The sequence below is a fragment of the Saccostrea cucullata genome, unplaced genomic scaffold (assembly GCF_032062105.1).
Source record: "Saccostrea cucullata isolate Sc308-1 unplaced genomic scaffold, CSIRO_AGI_Scuc_v1 ctg28, whole genome shotgun sequence".
NCBI lineage: Eukaryota > Metazoa > Mollusca > Bivalvia > Ostreida > Ostreidae > Saccostrea > Saccostrea cuccullata.
In genome coordinates, this window is record NW_026939565.1 from 605,920 (window position 1) to 619,532 (window position 13,613).

The 13,613-nt window shown below is 32.9% G+C and overlaps 1 protein-coding gene across 1 annotated transcript; it reads right to left on the reverse strand.

Annotated features, from left to right (window-relative positions):
- Positions 1 to 8,210: 8,210 nt before the first annotated feature.
- On the reverse strand, positions 8,211 to 9,545 carry LOC134253222 (fibrinogen C domain-containing protein 1-A-like). Its single transcript, XM_062735737.1, has 2 exons — positions 9,403 to 9,545; positions 8,211 to 8,739 (listed from the first exon to the last, which is right to left on the reverse strand). Exons 1-2 carry the CDS (start codon positions 9,506 to 9,508, stop codon positions 8,513 to 8,515), a joined length of 333 nt encoding a protein of 110 aa, XP_062591721.1. The 5' UTR covers positions 9,509 to 9,545; the 3' UTR covers positions 8,211 to 8,512.
- Between the last annotated feature and the right edge of the window lie 4,068 nt (positions 9,546 to 13,613).

The following is a 13,613-nucleotide window of genomic DNA, read 5'->3' on the forward strand; positions in this document are numbered from 1 at the left end:
GTTATCAAAAGGTAATAGAAACCCTGTTCTGGGATACAGAAAGGAGGTGACTCTTGCTAGCTTCTTCAGAGTAAAGATTCCGAGGAAAGCTGGTTCTACGCGGGAACCTCCCTCTGTAAAACATCGATGTTGTAATAATTATTGAAATAATGACCACTAATGAAACCATGGTTTTGAAAGATGCTAAAAATGGAATCAAAAAAATTATGTTTCAACAACTTCTTTTATATCAGCCACTGTTGAAGGCATTTCAAACTCTACACTACGTTCCAACCACTAGTGAAATATTGACAACTATTGAAAAAATATTATTTCCTTATAACGATTCTGATATAGAACACTATGAAAATTAGAGTTACTGTGAGCACTGAGCTCACTAAATGATATCCCCGCCTCCTATACATATAATTATAAAGGCAAAGTCCATGTTTTGCTCTAGGAGACCAGAAATAAGTGTCAGATTAAGAAGTGCACAATGACATTAAGTAATGAAGAATCTCTAAAAGTTTAAAATAAAATTAAATTTTATTCAGTGGCATTATAAGAGTAGTTGCGGATGAGGAATAGAAAGAATGGCAGTTTTCAGTGCTATGGGAAACCCTAAAAATGTGTCAGATCAAAACGTAAAAAAGGAGGTGTATAACGACACTGTGTAACAAATATTCCGTGAAAGTATCCTTAAAATGCATTCAGTAGTACCAGAGGAGTTGCGGATAAGAGATGGGTACCCCAAAGCGTAACAGACTGATGGAAGGAAGGAATAAGGGACAGGCGTACAGACAGACGGATGGACGGACTGACGGGCATCCCGATTACTATATACCCTCTCACTTTTCAAAGGGGGTATAAAACTACAAATGGGGAGCAGAAGAAACACGAAGCACCAACACATCAGAGGTGGGATCAGGTGCCATGGAGGAGTAAGCATCCCCTGTAGACCGGTCGTACTTACAATATGCTCCATGTCATGATCGGATAAACGCAAAGTTTCTTAAAAAATTAAATGTATTGATGATGAACTACCAAAAAGTATGAAAAACCTCACCCAGCATTTGACTTGACAAGAAGTTATTTTTGCTGAAAAAATAATTGTATCGAACATAGAACTTGCGAAAAGATGGCTTCAAATGAGACTGTTGATATCCCTGATTCATTAACTTGTTATATCCCCTGCATGAAAAGTGGGAGGGTATATAGTGATCGGGATGTTCGTCCGTCTGTATGTCTGTCTTTTACACTTTGGGGTACCTATCTCTTATCTGCAACTCCTCTATAACCACTGAATGAAATTTAATGAGACTTTCATAGAATCTTTGTTATATAATGCCATTGTGACCTCCTATTTTACTTTTTGTTCTGACTCTTATTTCTGGTTTCCCAGTGCAAAACATGGACTTTGCCTTTATAACCATAAGGGAGGCGGGGGAGGGGTATCATTTAGTGAGCTTACTGCTCACAATACTTCTAGTTTGTAATTAATAGTTTTAAAATGATCATATTTAGAACATGTGCTTGCGCATCGGAATGACAGGGATATATAAACGCCATTTGCAGATGATAAGGGTATATTGCTACATAGTAAGGAAAGTTAACAATAGAAAAGTCGAAATCACGTTGAACATATAAACGATAGTTGTTAGGTTACTATAAACGAACGTCTTTTTCTAGTAAATTATCCAAATAAGAACCGTTGTGCCAGACTCTTTGATGCTTTTTTCCGTCGTCGTTACATCTAAATGTCGACTTAAAGTCCACAGCAAGTTTTTTTTCTTTTCCCTGTAGAAGGTTTTGAATAATTTCTGCTTCATATGAATACAAAAATAGAGATAAAAATTTCGTGATATTTAATTTTCTAAACTTTTCCTTGGACCTTTTTTATCCATATCTGATGTACATCACTTTCGAGTATACTATGGTACCGTACTTCTGAAAATTTCCCCCACTTCCTCGAATATTTTAGGAAAGCTTGGTAGAACATTTACTATATACTTGAGATAAAAGACATCACAGAGTCTGCCAGATTTGTTTCATATTTGGATATTTTACTTGAAAAGACGTTAATGTTAATCAAACAACAAAGCTTTATGATAAACGTGATGACTTTAACTTTTCAATCGTCAACTTCCCTTACTTATGCAGCAATATACCTTCATCACTTGCATATGGGGTTTATGTCTCTCATTTGATTCGATAGGCAAGAGCATGCTCTACGTATGTACATTTTCTAAACCGAGTTACTAGTAAATTACTGACAAGCAGGTTGATGAAAGAAGAATATCAACAGTCTCGTTTAAAGTCATCAATTCGTAAGTTTTTCGGTTGATACAATTGCCTTGAAAGCAAATACAATTTATCATTGAGTCTAATGCTGACCGACGTTTTTCATATTAATTGTTAGGCCATTATTTACACACTAAATTGTAGACGGATTTTCCCGTTATTTCCCGATCATGACAAGAAGCACACGGCAGGTGTGACTGGTCGGCAGGGGATGCTCACTCCTCTATAGCACTTGATCCCACCTCTGATGTTGGAGATCCGTGTTTGCTCTGCTCCTATTTCGTATTGTTTAATGGGCTTTTGTCTTGAATACTGTTCGTTATCTCCACATATTTGATCTAGAAGGATGTAAATGGTTTTCATACTGCCCCTCAATCGCTTTCATTCAACATACATCTGAATACATGTATTTTGATCCATTCTGACAAACTGTCATGGTCTTCTTTTTCTTATTTGGCCCATCATCTGGCGAAATCTTTTAAAGAAAGTCGATCCTCGGATTAGTTGCACCAAATTTTTTTTTTGTTCGGTCAGCAGATGGATATTGGCATTTCCTGTTTAAAGTGGAGAACCTGGAATTTATCTAAGTCCAATGGGCATACCTCTGTCACAAATGGCGCGATCGTACCCAAAACAGAACTTGACCTAGATATTCATCTGATAAATCTATATACCAAATTTCATTTCAGTACGTACAACGGTTACGAAGAAAATGAACGGAAACAAAGTGGACCGACAGACCAACCAACAGACAGCAGCAAAGCAATTTGCCTTCCCTTCTTCGAAGGTGGCATAAAAATAGCTAAAGGATAAATTATGATACGATACTACATCATTTTGGGTACGTTTCTAAATTATTTTTTTTTGTCTCGACAGCCAAGAGCCCGTCACTTTAAAGTGAAAGTTACGGGTTCTTAAAAACCGCAGCCCCTGTTCCATGTCCAGTGCCCCTTAGTGCCGAGTAAAGGTCCAAATTGAAGCCTTTCACCGGTTTGAGTGAAAATTAGTGAATTTTTTGCATTATTTCGCGAAATTATGATTATGTATATACTATATAGTAATGTTACTCAGGATCCTGGCTGATAGATAAGGAACATGAACGCAGACGGGGACTTTTGAATTTATGAATAATAATTCCGCAGAAGATGTAAAGAAGAAAAAAATGATTTGATTTGAACATATATATTTTATTGTTTAACACAAAAGGATCAGAAACAAGTTCATACAACTTACAAGTTTTTCTCTTGAAAAGAATAGGATACATTAGTCCTGAGAATTTTGCATTTAGTTCAAAATCCTTCTATCAATAAAATGAATATTCCTTTAAAGGTTTTCTTGTTTTCATGTGGTGAATTCAAGAAATTCTTTAGACTGATTTTTTTTTTTTTTTTGATTTTTGTTTTTATTATTAAAGTTCATAACAATTGCACCACTAGTAAATTAAGCAATCCATAATTTTGAACTAAAACATATACTAGTACCCTGTAGAAACCTGAATTAAAAGCGAGGGAACAATTATTATTTTATTAGCTTAGCGTGCCATATGATGCTTCATATAGAATAACCATAATTGGATATTGTTAATTACCAAATTATCGAGGAGGAGAGAGCTACTTTTCTTGATTTTTCTCCAATGTTTATATGTATGAGGGATAATTAAAAAGATGTGAACTAACGCCATAAATTAATCTATTATGGTATACATCAAAGAGTTTGCACACTTTAAATAATCATCAATGATTTCCAAAGTAATGGTAAGACCAAGTGACGCAACATCAAAATTTCTACAGTTTATATAAGAGAAATAAATATTAATCTTCCCATTTTCATAAGGTTAGCCATGTGAGTGGACACAATTGAAATCCTTAACCCATTCTGATTTTTTTTTCTTTATTTATATCTCCCATCTTAAGAAATATGGCATTCTAATGAAACATAATTATGGAGATAACGAACTGTATTCAAAAATCCACAAAACAAAACAAAATAGGAGCAGAGCAAACACGGACCCCCAAAACATCAGAGGTTGGATCAGGTGCCCTGGAGGAGTGAGCATCCCCTGCTGACCGGTCACAACCGCCATGTGCTCCTTGACACGATCAGAAACTAACGGAAATATCCGTCGTCAATTCAGTGTATAAATAATAGACTAACAATTAGTATGAAAAACTTAAGTTATCATTTGACTCAATGATAAATTGTATTTAATGGCTGACAAGGTCATTGAATCAACCATAGAACTTACGAAATGATGACTTTATTGCTATAATTGGTAAATTTAAACTTTATTAAAGGAAAATAAAAGCAGTCTTTGTACTTCGAACCATTGAAATTGTGAGGGTGGAAAGACCTTAATTGTCTAAAGAATATCGATAGCATTGTAGTAGGTAAAAAGTATACTAGTAATTGTGAAATTTGCATTTCCTGTACAAATTTCAAACCATTTTTTTTAAATCTTATTTAATGAAAGAAAACAGTAAATTTGGTGGAAAGTGTGAATGTGAATATTCTACAGAAGTAGATATACCTTTATTTTACGTGAACACTTATGGTAGTCGGTACCGGGTCATGATGAGTTCATGATTTCTAAACCTCACTCCGAACAATCGACAATCATGGGAGGTGTGTGATAAAGTTCCACACCGAAACACATCCCTTCAACTGAGCACATATAGTGGTACACTGTACTAACAGACTACCCAGCGGTGACATTCCAATTCAGAAAAAATGGTCATCTCCACTTCTATGGAATACGTAAAGGATATTTTATGAATTCAAAAGAGTACATTGAAAAAAAAAACAAAGAAAAATATCAAAATAACCATTTTTCTCCGAAATAATATACTGTATGTATGATACATTCATCAAACAAACATCAACATTAAAAAGTACACTACCTGCATTTATTGACAGAAGGATGAAAATATTTTAAGTGATTTTTGAATTTTAGACATCATTCGAAAAAAAAAATTATTATGAAGATCAGACGAAAACAAAACTTTTAACTCCACTTGTGTAGGAAATTAAGTGTAATACATTAATTGAAAGGTCAAAATATCACGAAATTTCTCGGAGAGACAACTTATATACAATTTTTTTAAATCATAGTATGGGATTCTTTGTATCTTTCCTATAAACCACATTACCAATGTGCATAGTCAGGAATATCCATGGCACTAAGGTAACGATTGCCCCGGGGATATTCCTGTGACACTTGTTTTAAATATTGGATAATGGGGCATTCATAATATTTGCACTCTTTGATACAGACCTCCTGAACTGAAGACCAAATATTGAACAGTTGAAGGCTCGGTACATGTAATATAACATATTGGAATATTGCTCTTAAAAAAGAAATCACAAGTGAAGTAGAAAAAAACTTAATGGTTTTGAGTGATGAAATTTTATCAAGAAATTATAATTTCCTTTGAAAAATAACCAATTGTTGTTGCTTTTGTTTTGGTAGACTGTTACTTAGCCAAGTGATTGGCTTGTAAAGGTCTAGGGGCTAGGGCTATTCCTTACTTGAATAAACAATGTTTTATACATGCATTTTAATAGTTTAGTATTTAAAAAATGATAATACTCAAATTCACAGAGGTATTATAAAGAAAAGTGTTGTGATATATTTTACTAATATTTTTAAGAATATTACATTGTCAGCAATCATAAGAATCCTATCAGCTCTACAAATAAATGATTATTTTACCATGTTGTTCTTGAAAGATTTCAAATTTTCTTGAATTTTCTGCAAATGCACAACCACCCTGACCATTCTTAGTGATTTTAATCGCATGAACGAATGATTACAAACTTGTTTTAGTAAATGGTGGCAAGAGAAATATTTTTAATGAAACTGAAAAAAAACTTACTGTGTTCATGTGTAATGGGTTGGCTGAGCCTATATAATTAATATGGTTTAAAACATTTATTATTAAAAAGAATCCTCTCGACATTCTTTTAAATAATACATACTCACAATTTTATTTTCCTTATTTTCTCCGAATTAATATATATAATGGGGCAAATTGATAAAACCGTATCACTGCGGCACTGCGTAAAAAACTATAGGTACAGGTAACCTGTGTAGGTACGTTGTATTGTATTCCACATGATCTACTTTTAGCAAAACTTAATGCATATGGTTTTACAAATGGAGCTACTAGTCTTATCTCAAGCTATTTAAGCAATCGAAAACAGTGTGTAAAACTGGGGGAAGTTTGTAGTGATTTTTTAGAATTGTACAAAGGTGTTCCACAGGGTTCAATACTTGGTCCTGTTATTTTCGATATTTTTATCAATGATATTTTTCATTTTGTGTCAGATTGTGATTTCTACAACTATGCCGATGACAACACTCTCTCAAACTCAAGTGACGATATTATACATATTGTTTTTTTTTTTAAAATCTGTTGAAACTGTGTCCATATCCATTTAAGTGTTATTACATGTCTTTGAATTTCTTCATTTTCAGACTGAATGTTTTCCTCCAAAATTGTTTTTCTCCCTTTGATTGAAAATTCTCAGACTAGACTCATTAAAGTGTAACTTTTTGTATTATACATAACTGTAGCATCGATGATTATTTTCAAATGCATGTCAAAATTATCACAAAAATTGAAGACCTTTTTAGTAGAATATTTTTTTTTTAGGTTTTTACTTCTTTTTGTAGAGAGGGTTATCCACGTATATACGTACATAAACTTCAGGTTGCATAATTTGTTTAACAGGAGCACAGTTTTATCTAATTGATACTTTTGATGACTTGGAAACTCAATTTGAAGCCTTTGTATGTGTCATTTGAAGATGACATAATCAATAGCTGTAATCTAGACGAAACAGAGACGAACATGTGAAGTAAAGATTTAATGAATATCGAGGATGGTTATTTGAAATTTCGCAATAATTATATTTGATACTTTTATGGCACACACCTCCCTCTTTATAGTATGAATTCAATTACCCCGTTACGGAGAATTAACCACCGTTGCTACCTTCAGTCTTATCATCTGGGTTCCTCATGAAGCTTAATCTGGTTGGTGAAGATGAACGACCTTTGAAGCATTAGGAATAAATTCATAAACAAAACATATATGAGGATGATTCAATCATTTAATAAACGGTTTATAGGAATCAGCAGGATTTTAATTGCATATAGTTGTAAATCAGTAGGAGTCCGATGTTCAGCTATTATATGATGAATCTTTTTCTCTAACAACGATCGGGTGGTTTACCCAGCTTAGCTCTTATACTTTCTGTATATTTCTTTAGCGATGGCTGCTAATGCATGTTTAATTGTAAAAATTTGATGAACCATTCGGAGAAACTGGGGGGTGATCGTAAATATCTGAAGCAAAAGTATAAGAAAAAAGCAGATCAATATGTGCTTCATTTTTAGAACAATAATATGCGAAAGAAGTGGCAGGGAAAGAGGACTTAGATGTTGTCTCAAATCCACAATTGAATCAAAACACATGGCGGCCATCATAGAATTTAAGGTTTAATCCAGTATTTACGTTTCAAATGATGACATGTCCAGCATTTATAATTGTGACTGAATTCACAGTAGTCACTATAAATTGTAAATATTGAATAACCATATTGCAAATAATAAGTACAAAGAGATCATAAATACATGATCGAATACTTACATCTAATGATAATTTTAAATTTTAACCACAACATTAACAGGTGTAGTATAAACCAATTAAAACAGAACAATGAAATATATGGAGATAACGCACAGTATTCATGCTCAAAAGTCCATACTACGATATACGAGCAAACACAGTCCTCCAAAACATAAGAGATGGGATCAGGTACCATCGAGAAATAAGGATCCCATGACAAAAATCATGATCTGCTTACATAATTCATAATTTGGGGAACATAGATCTACTATATTTCAATACACATGACAGAGGGAGTTGTGCTATAAAAGAGGGGGGGGGGGGGTAATGCTACCTATAGTTATCGTTTCTTGGGGAAATTTCTGCAATATTGTTTTTCTCCTGCGTTGGGAAGATTTATTTTCATTGCAATTTATCGAGGGAATGTAAATAGTGAATTTCCCTGGGGGAATTTCTGAAAAGGAAAGTCATTGCTTCAAAACACCGACACATATTCATCTCTCAATCTGCAACGATCGTTTAAGGTCAATAAAATCATATTTTACAAATTTTCACTATTATCAGCAATTTATTGTTTCCAGTTTAATCCCTCCTACTATTCTTTATGGTTCCCGAATCATCATTCTGGTCTCTTTTAAGGAGGATGTGCTACCGGTTAAGGTGCTCCAGTGAACTCCGTATCCGTACTTTCCATTGAGGTCGCACCTGTTGCAATCTCTATACCACCAGCCGGACTGTAGGTACGAGGCACAGTCAAAATTAGATGCTGCGTCGTTGTCAACTTCAGGGGTGCTGAAGCTCATACCATGGTGGAATCCCATCATATCCCCTGGAGAAAATTAAAACAAATATTCCTCAAAGGAAGCCACGTCAAAATTTATACCTATACCCATCATTTTCAAGAAAGAAAACGTAAAACATAAGTAAATTGATTCCCTAGTATGAACTAATTTAACCCCTTCACATGAACTACTTTTGCAGTGAGTGAGTAAATAATTTTTCATATATATGCATTTAAAAAAATTGAATTTGCACACAAATGTAATATAAGAAGATGACATGTGCAGACAAACTCTTTCGTTCTTTCTGCATCATGTTCAATAATGTGAAAATTTTTCATCATCACTGCTTTACATTGTGCACAAAGTAGAATTCAGATGCATGTGTGTTTGTTTCACAACCCTATACCCACTCATACTTATCTAAAATTTAACCTCGGGGGGAATTGTTTTAATTCGTAATTCTTTTCATCTGGCAAACATTAAAAATTAATTCTGCCCAAGTCTGCACAATCCCACGATAATATGAATTCTATTAAACTATATTTTTCCATTTTATCTACTTTATTCAGTTTTCTTTATATTCAACATATCGCACATACTTGATAGAGTAAATTGATATAATGAAATAAATGTATAATAGGGGAATATATAGGAGTCAACGGGGATTTTTAAAGAACCTGGATATTTTTCAGACTTCTATGATGATCTACCTGCGTCCCCTGTGTATCCGAAAACAGAAAGTCTATACATGTTTCCCTCGGTGTCCAAGGAAAAACTACTAAATTCCGCATACTTCCATTCTCCGTTATTTTTCATTAGATCGATCCGCAGATAAGTTAGACCATTCTTTGTTAACAGATGGATGTTTTCATTTCCTGTTTAAAGTAGAGCATATCATTTTTATGAATATTTGTTCGTACCTTAAAAGGACATGGGCACAGTTTAAACTAAACATGGCACAAGCCTTATTTACATAAGAAAGGTTTGGAGATCTAAATTTGTCTTATATCTCGACAATTGAAATTCAAATTTTTAATATTAAAAATACCTTAGTTAAGTAATGGTAAACATAAAAATGGAAAAATAAATTTGAAAATTTTTAGCTGAAACTGTGTCCATGTCCCCTCAAAGGTCATGCCACTTGAAACTTTAATTTTCCTACCTATTTGAATTTATATTTGAATACAGATAACTTCATTAAATAGTATATGTTTACTCAACTAGTCAGTTGATTAAAGAATTGTAAGTTTAAATAAATCTACAATTGAAAGCCTGTAAACAATATAAAATAAATGTGTTATTTTGTCTTCTTTTTAAAACAATTTTAATACTAGTAATTTAATTTCAATTAATCTTACCGAGCCAAAATTCAGAATCTAATGAACCGAATCCATTTTTGTAAGTCATCCAATCCCGATTAAACGACACAGAGCCGTTAAACCTCCTTTGTATAACCTAAAAAGTGAAGGAAATGTTATAAATTAAGATTTCATGAATGAAAAATATAGAGATAACGAAAAGTATTTAAGCTCAAAAGTCCATTAAACAATGACAAATAGGAGCATAGCAAACACGGACCTCCAGGTGCCATGGAGGAGTGAACATCCTTTGCCCACCTCTCACACCCGCCGTGTGAATATGTATGAATATTTTTTTCAATATATTTACGTGGTGCTATTTCAACATGTACATGTAGTTAAATATCGCTTGATGAGCGCAATTTCGTATCGTGTAGCTTTTTTAAAATCATTGTTAGGCCTAGTTATTGAAATAGAAAATCATATAGTGAGAACACGTCAATTAATTGTCGTGTTCTAATAATTCAATTAAAACTAGTAAACGGCATTAGTAATCACACGGGAAAAATCAGGGGGGTTTTGTAATCTTACTCAAGTACCATGGAAGATTTTGATAAAATACCTAAAACCTGTAAGAAGCATTCTAGCTATAAAAGCCAGAGATTGCATTTTTTCGACATTATGGAAGTTCGTTAACGATACAAGTTTTTATAATTTCATTAAAAATACCATTAATGGATGTAATGTCATCACTTCTTAGAATAGTATTTTTTGTGAGTAAATCTTAAATTTAGTACCAAACTGTTTTCCCATTCATTTTTAGGGATACTCATAGCAGCAAAAAGTACTTACAGTCCACATATGGTTTATTGACCGAAAAACAGCAATAATTGTTTTATTACTTTCCATCAACTGATAAAATGATACAGCCGGTTGACTCGTATGCATTTAATCAGAGCATCCTATCAGTGGTATAGAAAAAAATGTCAAATGCATGATTAAGCTCATGCACAAAAAAAAGCAGAATTAGAATGTAATTAAACCTTACTAGTCGTATCAATCTGAAGGGGTTTTTTTTTATCAATTTTAGTTGCTATGAAAAGAAATATAATGTCAGTCTATTTTATAGGATAAATTTTGAAAGGAAGGAGTTATATGGGAAAACTGACTGCCAAAAAGTAAAATATTGTTGTTCAGTAAAAGTATTGGAGGGGTTTCCTGCATCCCCTTATACCACACTAAGTTCCGAAAATATATTATTTGATTATGTTTTGTTCATATGAAAAAAAGTCATAGTCGTTTAAATAGCTTTCCAAAACAATTTGTATCAATTTGGAATTTCCCGATCTATTTTCAGATCAATGTAGTGGAAATAAATCCTTGTATTAACCCGGAACGTTACGTGCAGGTCAATACAACGTAGTATTTTTCTAACATAGTTGGATCTCAGCCAATCAGAGAGATGGAAATTATTCAATCATATAATAAAAGTATTTATATCATTAAAATACCAGTAATGGATGTAAAGTCATCACTTCTTAGAATAGTATTTTTTGTGAGTAAATCTTAAATTTAGTACCAAACTGTTTTCCCATTCATTTTTAGGGATACTAATAGCAGCAAAAAGTACTTACAGTCCACATATGGTTTCCACGGAAACATTTCTTAACTTCCATCGACTTTCCATCAAGAGTAAGAGATTGTAGACCGGTTGAATCGCAATCGCAGGAATCAGAGCATCCTATCAGTGGTATAGAAAAAAATGTCATTTGATGCATGATTAACTTGGCTCATGCACAAAAAAATTATTTAAAATTCTAGTACATGTATTTAACTTAAATTTAATATACATTATCCTGTTTTTGTTAGTTTCAATTGCTTTTTGTTAATGTTCCTCTCGAGAATGTTTCACTAATATGGAGTGACTTACTTTACCTTCAATCCCAAATATATCACTTATTTTCGTAGGAGTTTGATTTATTGGATTTTAAGTATGAAGAGACCAATTAAGTCATGTCTACCTCTAAATGTAAAAAAATCATACTCATCATTTTTTTAAGGATCGACATATTTTTCCCCAAGAAATCTTTCAGTACCAATCAGAATCACTCAACTCTTCTAACAACGAAATCACATGTCGATAAACCAATATTTTCCCCCTGAAAATTTTTGATTTTAAAATATTGGAGTTGAAACCAATGTAAACCACTTATATAATATAAGTTCTAGTTAGGACATAATTTGAACTTTGGTCGTTAAAAATGCAAAGAGAAAAGCAAACGGCTCAAAATATTTGAGAAGGAGGGCTCACTTTGATCTCAGGTTTAGGTTACTAGATTCAAAAGCATGCACTTTATATAGAGTTTTAGGATACTAAACGAAAAAGTTAGATAACAATGTATTAATTCCAATTTCTGTTTCTAGTTTCATTAAATGACACCAATATATATTACAGTATTAAGTACATGATTTTGATTCTCAATTGCAGTTTTGTTTCTTGACTACTTTTTACAGCTGAACCTATTTTTTTCTTCTACATGCCTACTCGCACAAACTTTCTAACCATTTTTATCCTACACATGTTATAATAATCTTATGAAATCATTATTTGTTCTGGTTTTTAATAATACATCTTTTTATTAATAGCGTTTGATTATATGTTAATGCAAGAGAGTATCATAAGATTTTTATGCATATACAAAAATCAGGTTGGATTGGATGATATAATTAATTTGTATGCATATAATTAGTCCACCAAAATCTTCGAAGAGTACACTCCATTACTCACCATTTATGTTCCCTATTTCCTACGAGTGCAGGCATGTAATGAAAAGAAAAATATATATCCTAAATATAAGCCAGGATCAAAACATATTTAATATGCAAATGATTTTAAACTGAATAATCATTCCAACGAACAATTGCTTTTATTCCTTTTTGAATAAAGACAAGATACAGTTAAATTGTTGGAAAATAAACATTATTTGCTAAGATATGAAACATATGAAGCTGCACTTCTTGTATATAATTTTCAAAGCATATGTTCCATAATTTTCAGAAATTAAAACTAGGGAAAAATAGAAAAAGGAGGTGAGACCATTTGCTTCTCTAGTGGCATACCTTAGTATAACGCGAGCACTGGTTGAAGGATACATCTCCCCCACTGTTTGTGAATTCTGCACCCCAAAGTCGACATCGTTTGGGGGAAGTGTCACAAAGTTCCACACCGTAACAGATTGCTACTTTTGAGCACTCAGAAGCACATTGTATTAAAAAACTCCCCGGTCGCGTTAATTCAAATTCAGCGAAAATGTCTGAATTTTGTTCCATCGTCACTTTGGAGGAATATGGAAAGTTAAAATCCGTAACTTGGAAAGAATATGTTGGTAAAATTAAGAAACATGTAAAAATGTTCATGATTTCTCCAAATTAATGCTTGTGCGAAATAAATCAAATAAACTCATCATAAAAGGGTATATCTGTGCTATAAAAAGTCGTGAAGTGTCATTATTAAAGGGCATAACTATGAATATTGACCGTAGGGGGAAAACGTTACATTGATTTTTGAATTTGCAAAGCTCCAAATATCATTTCCTACGTATTAAAAGATCAGATGACTGAAA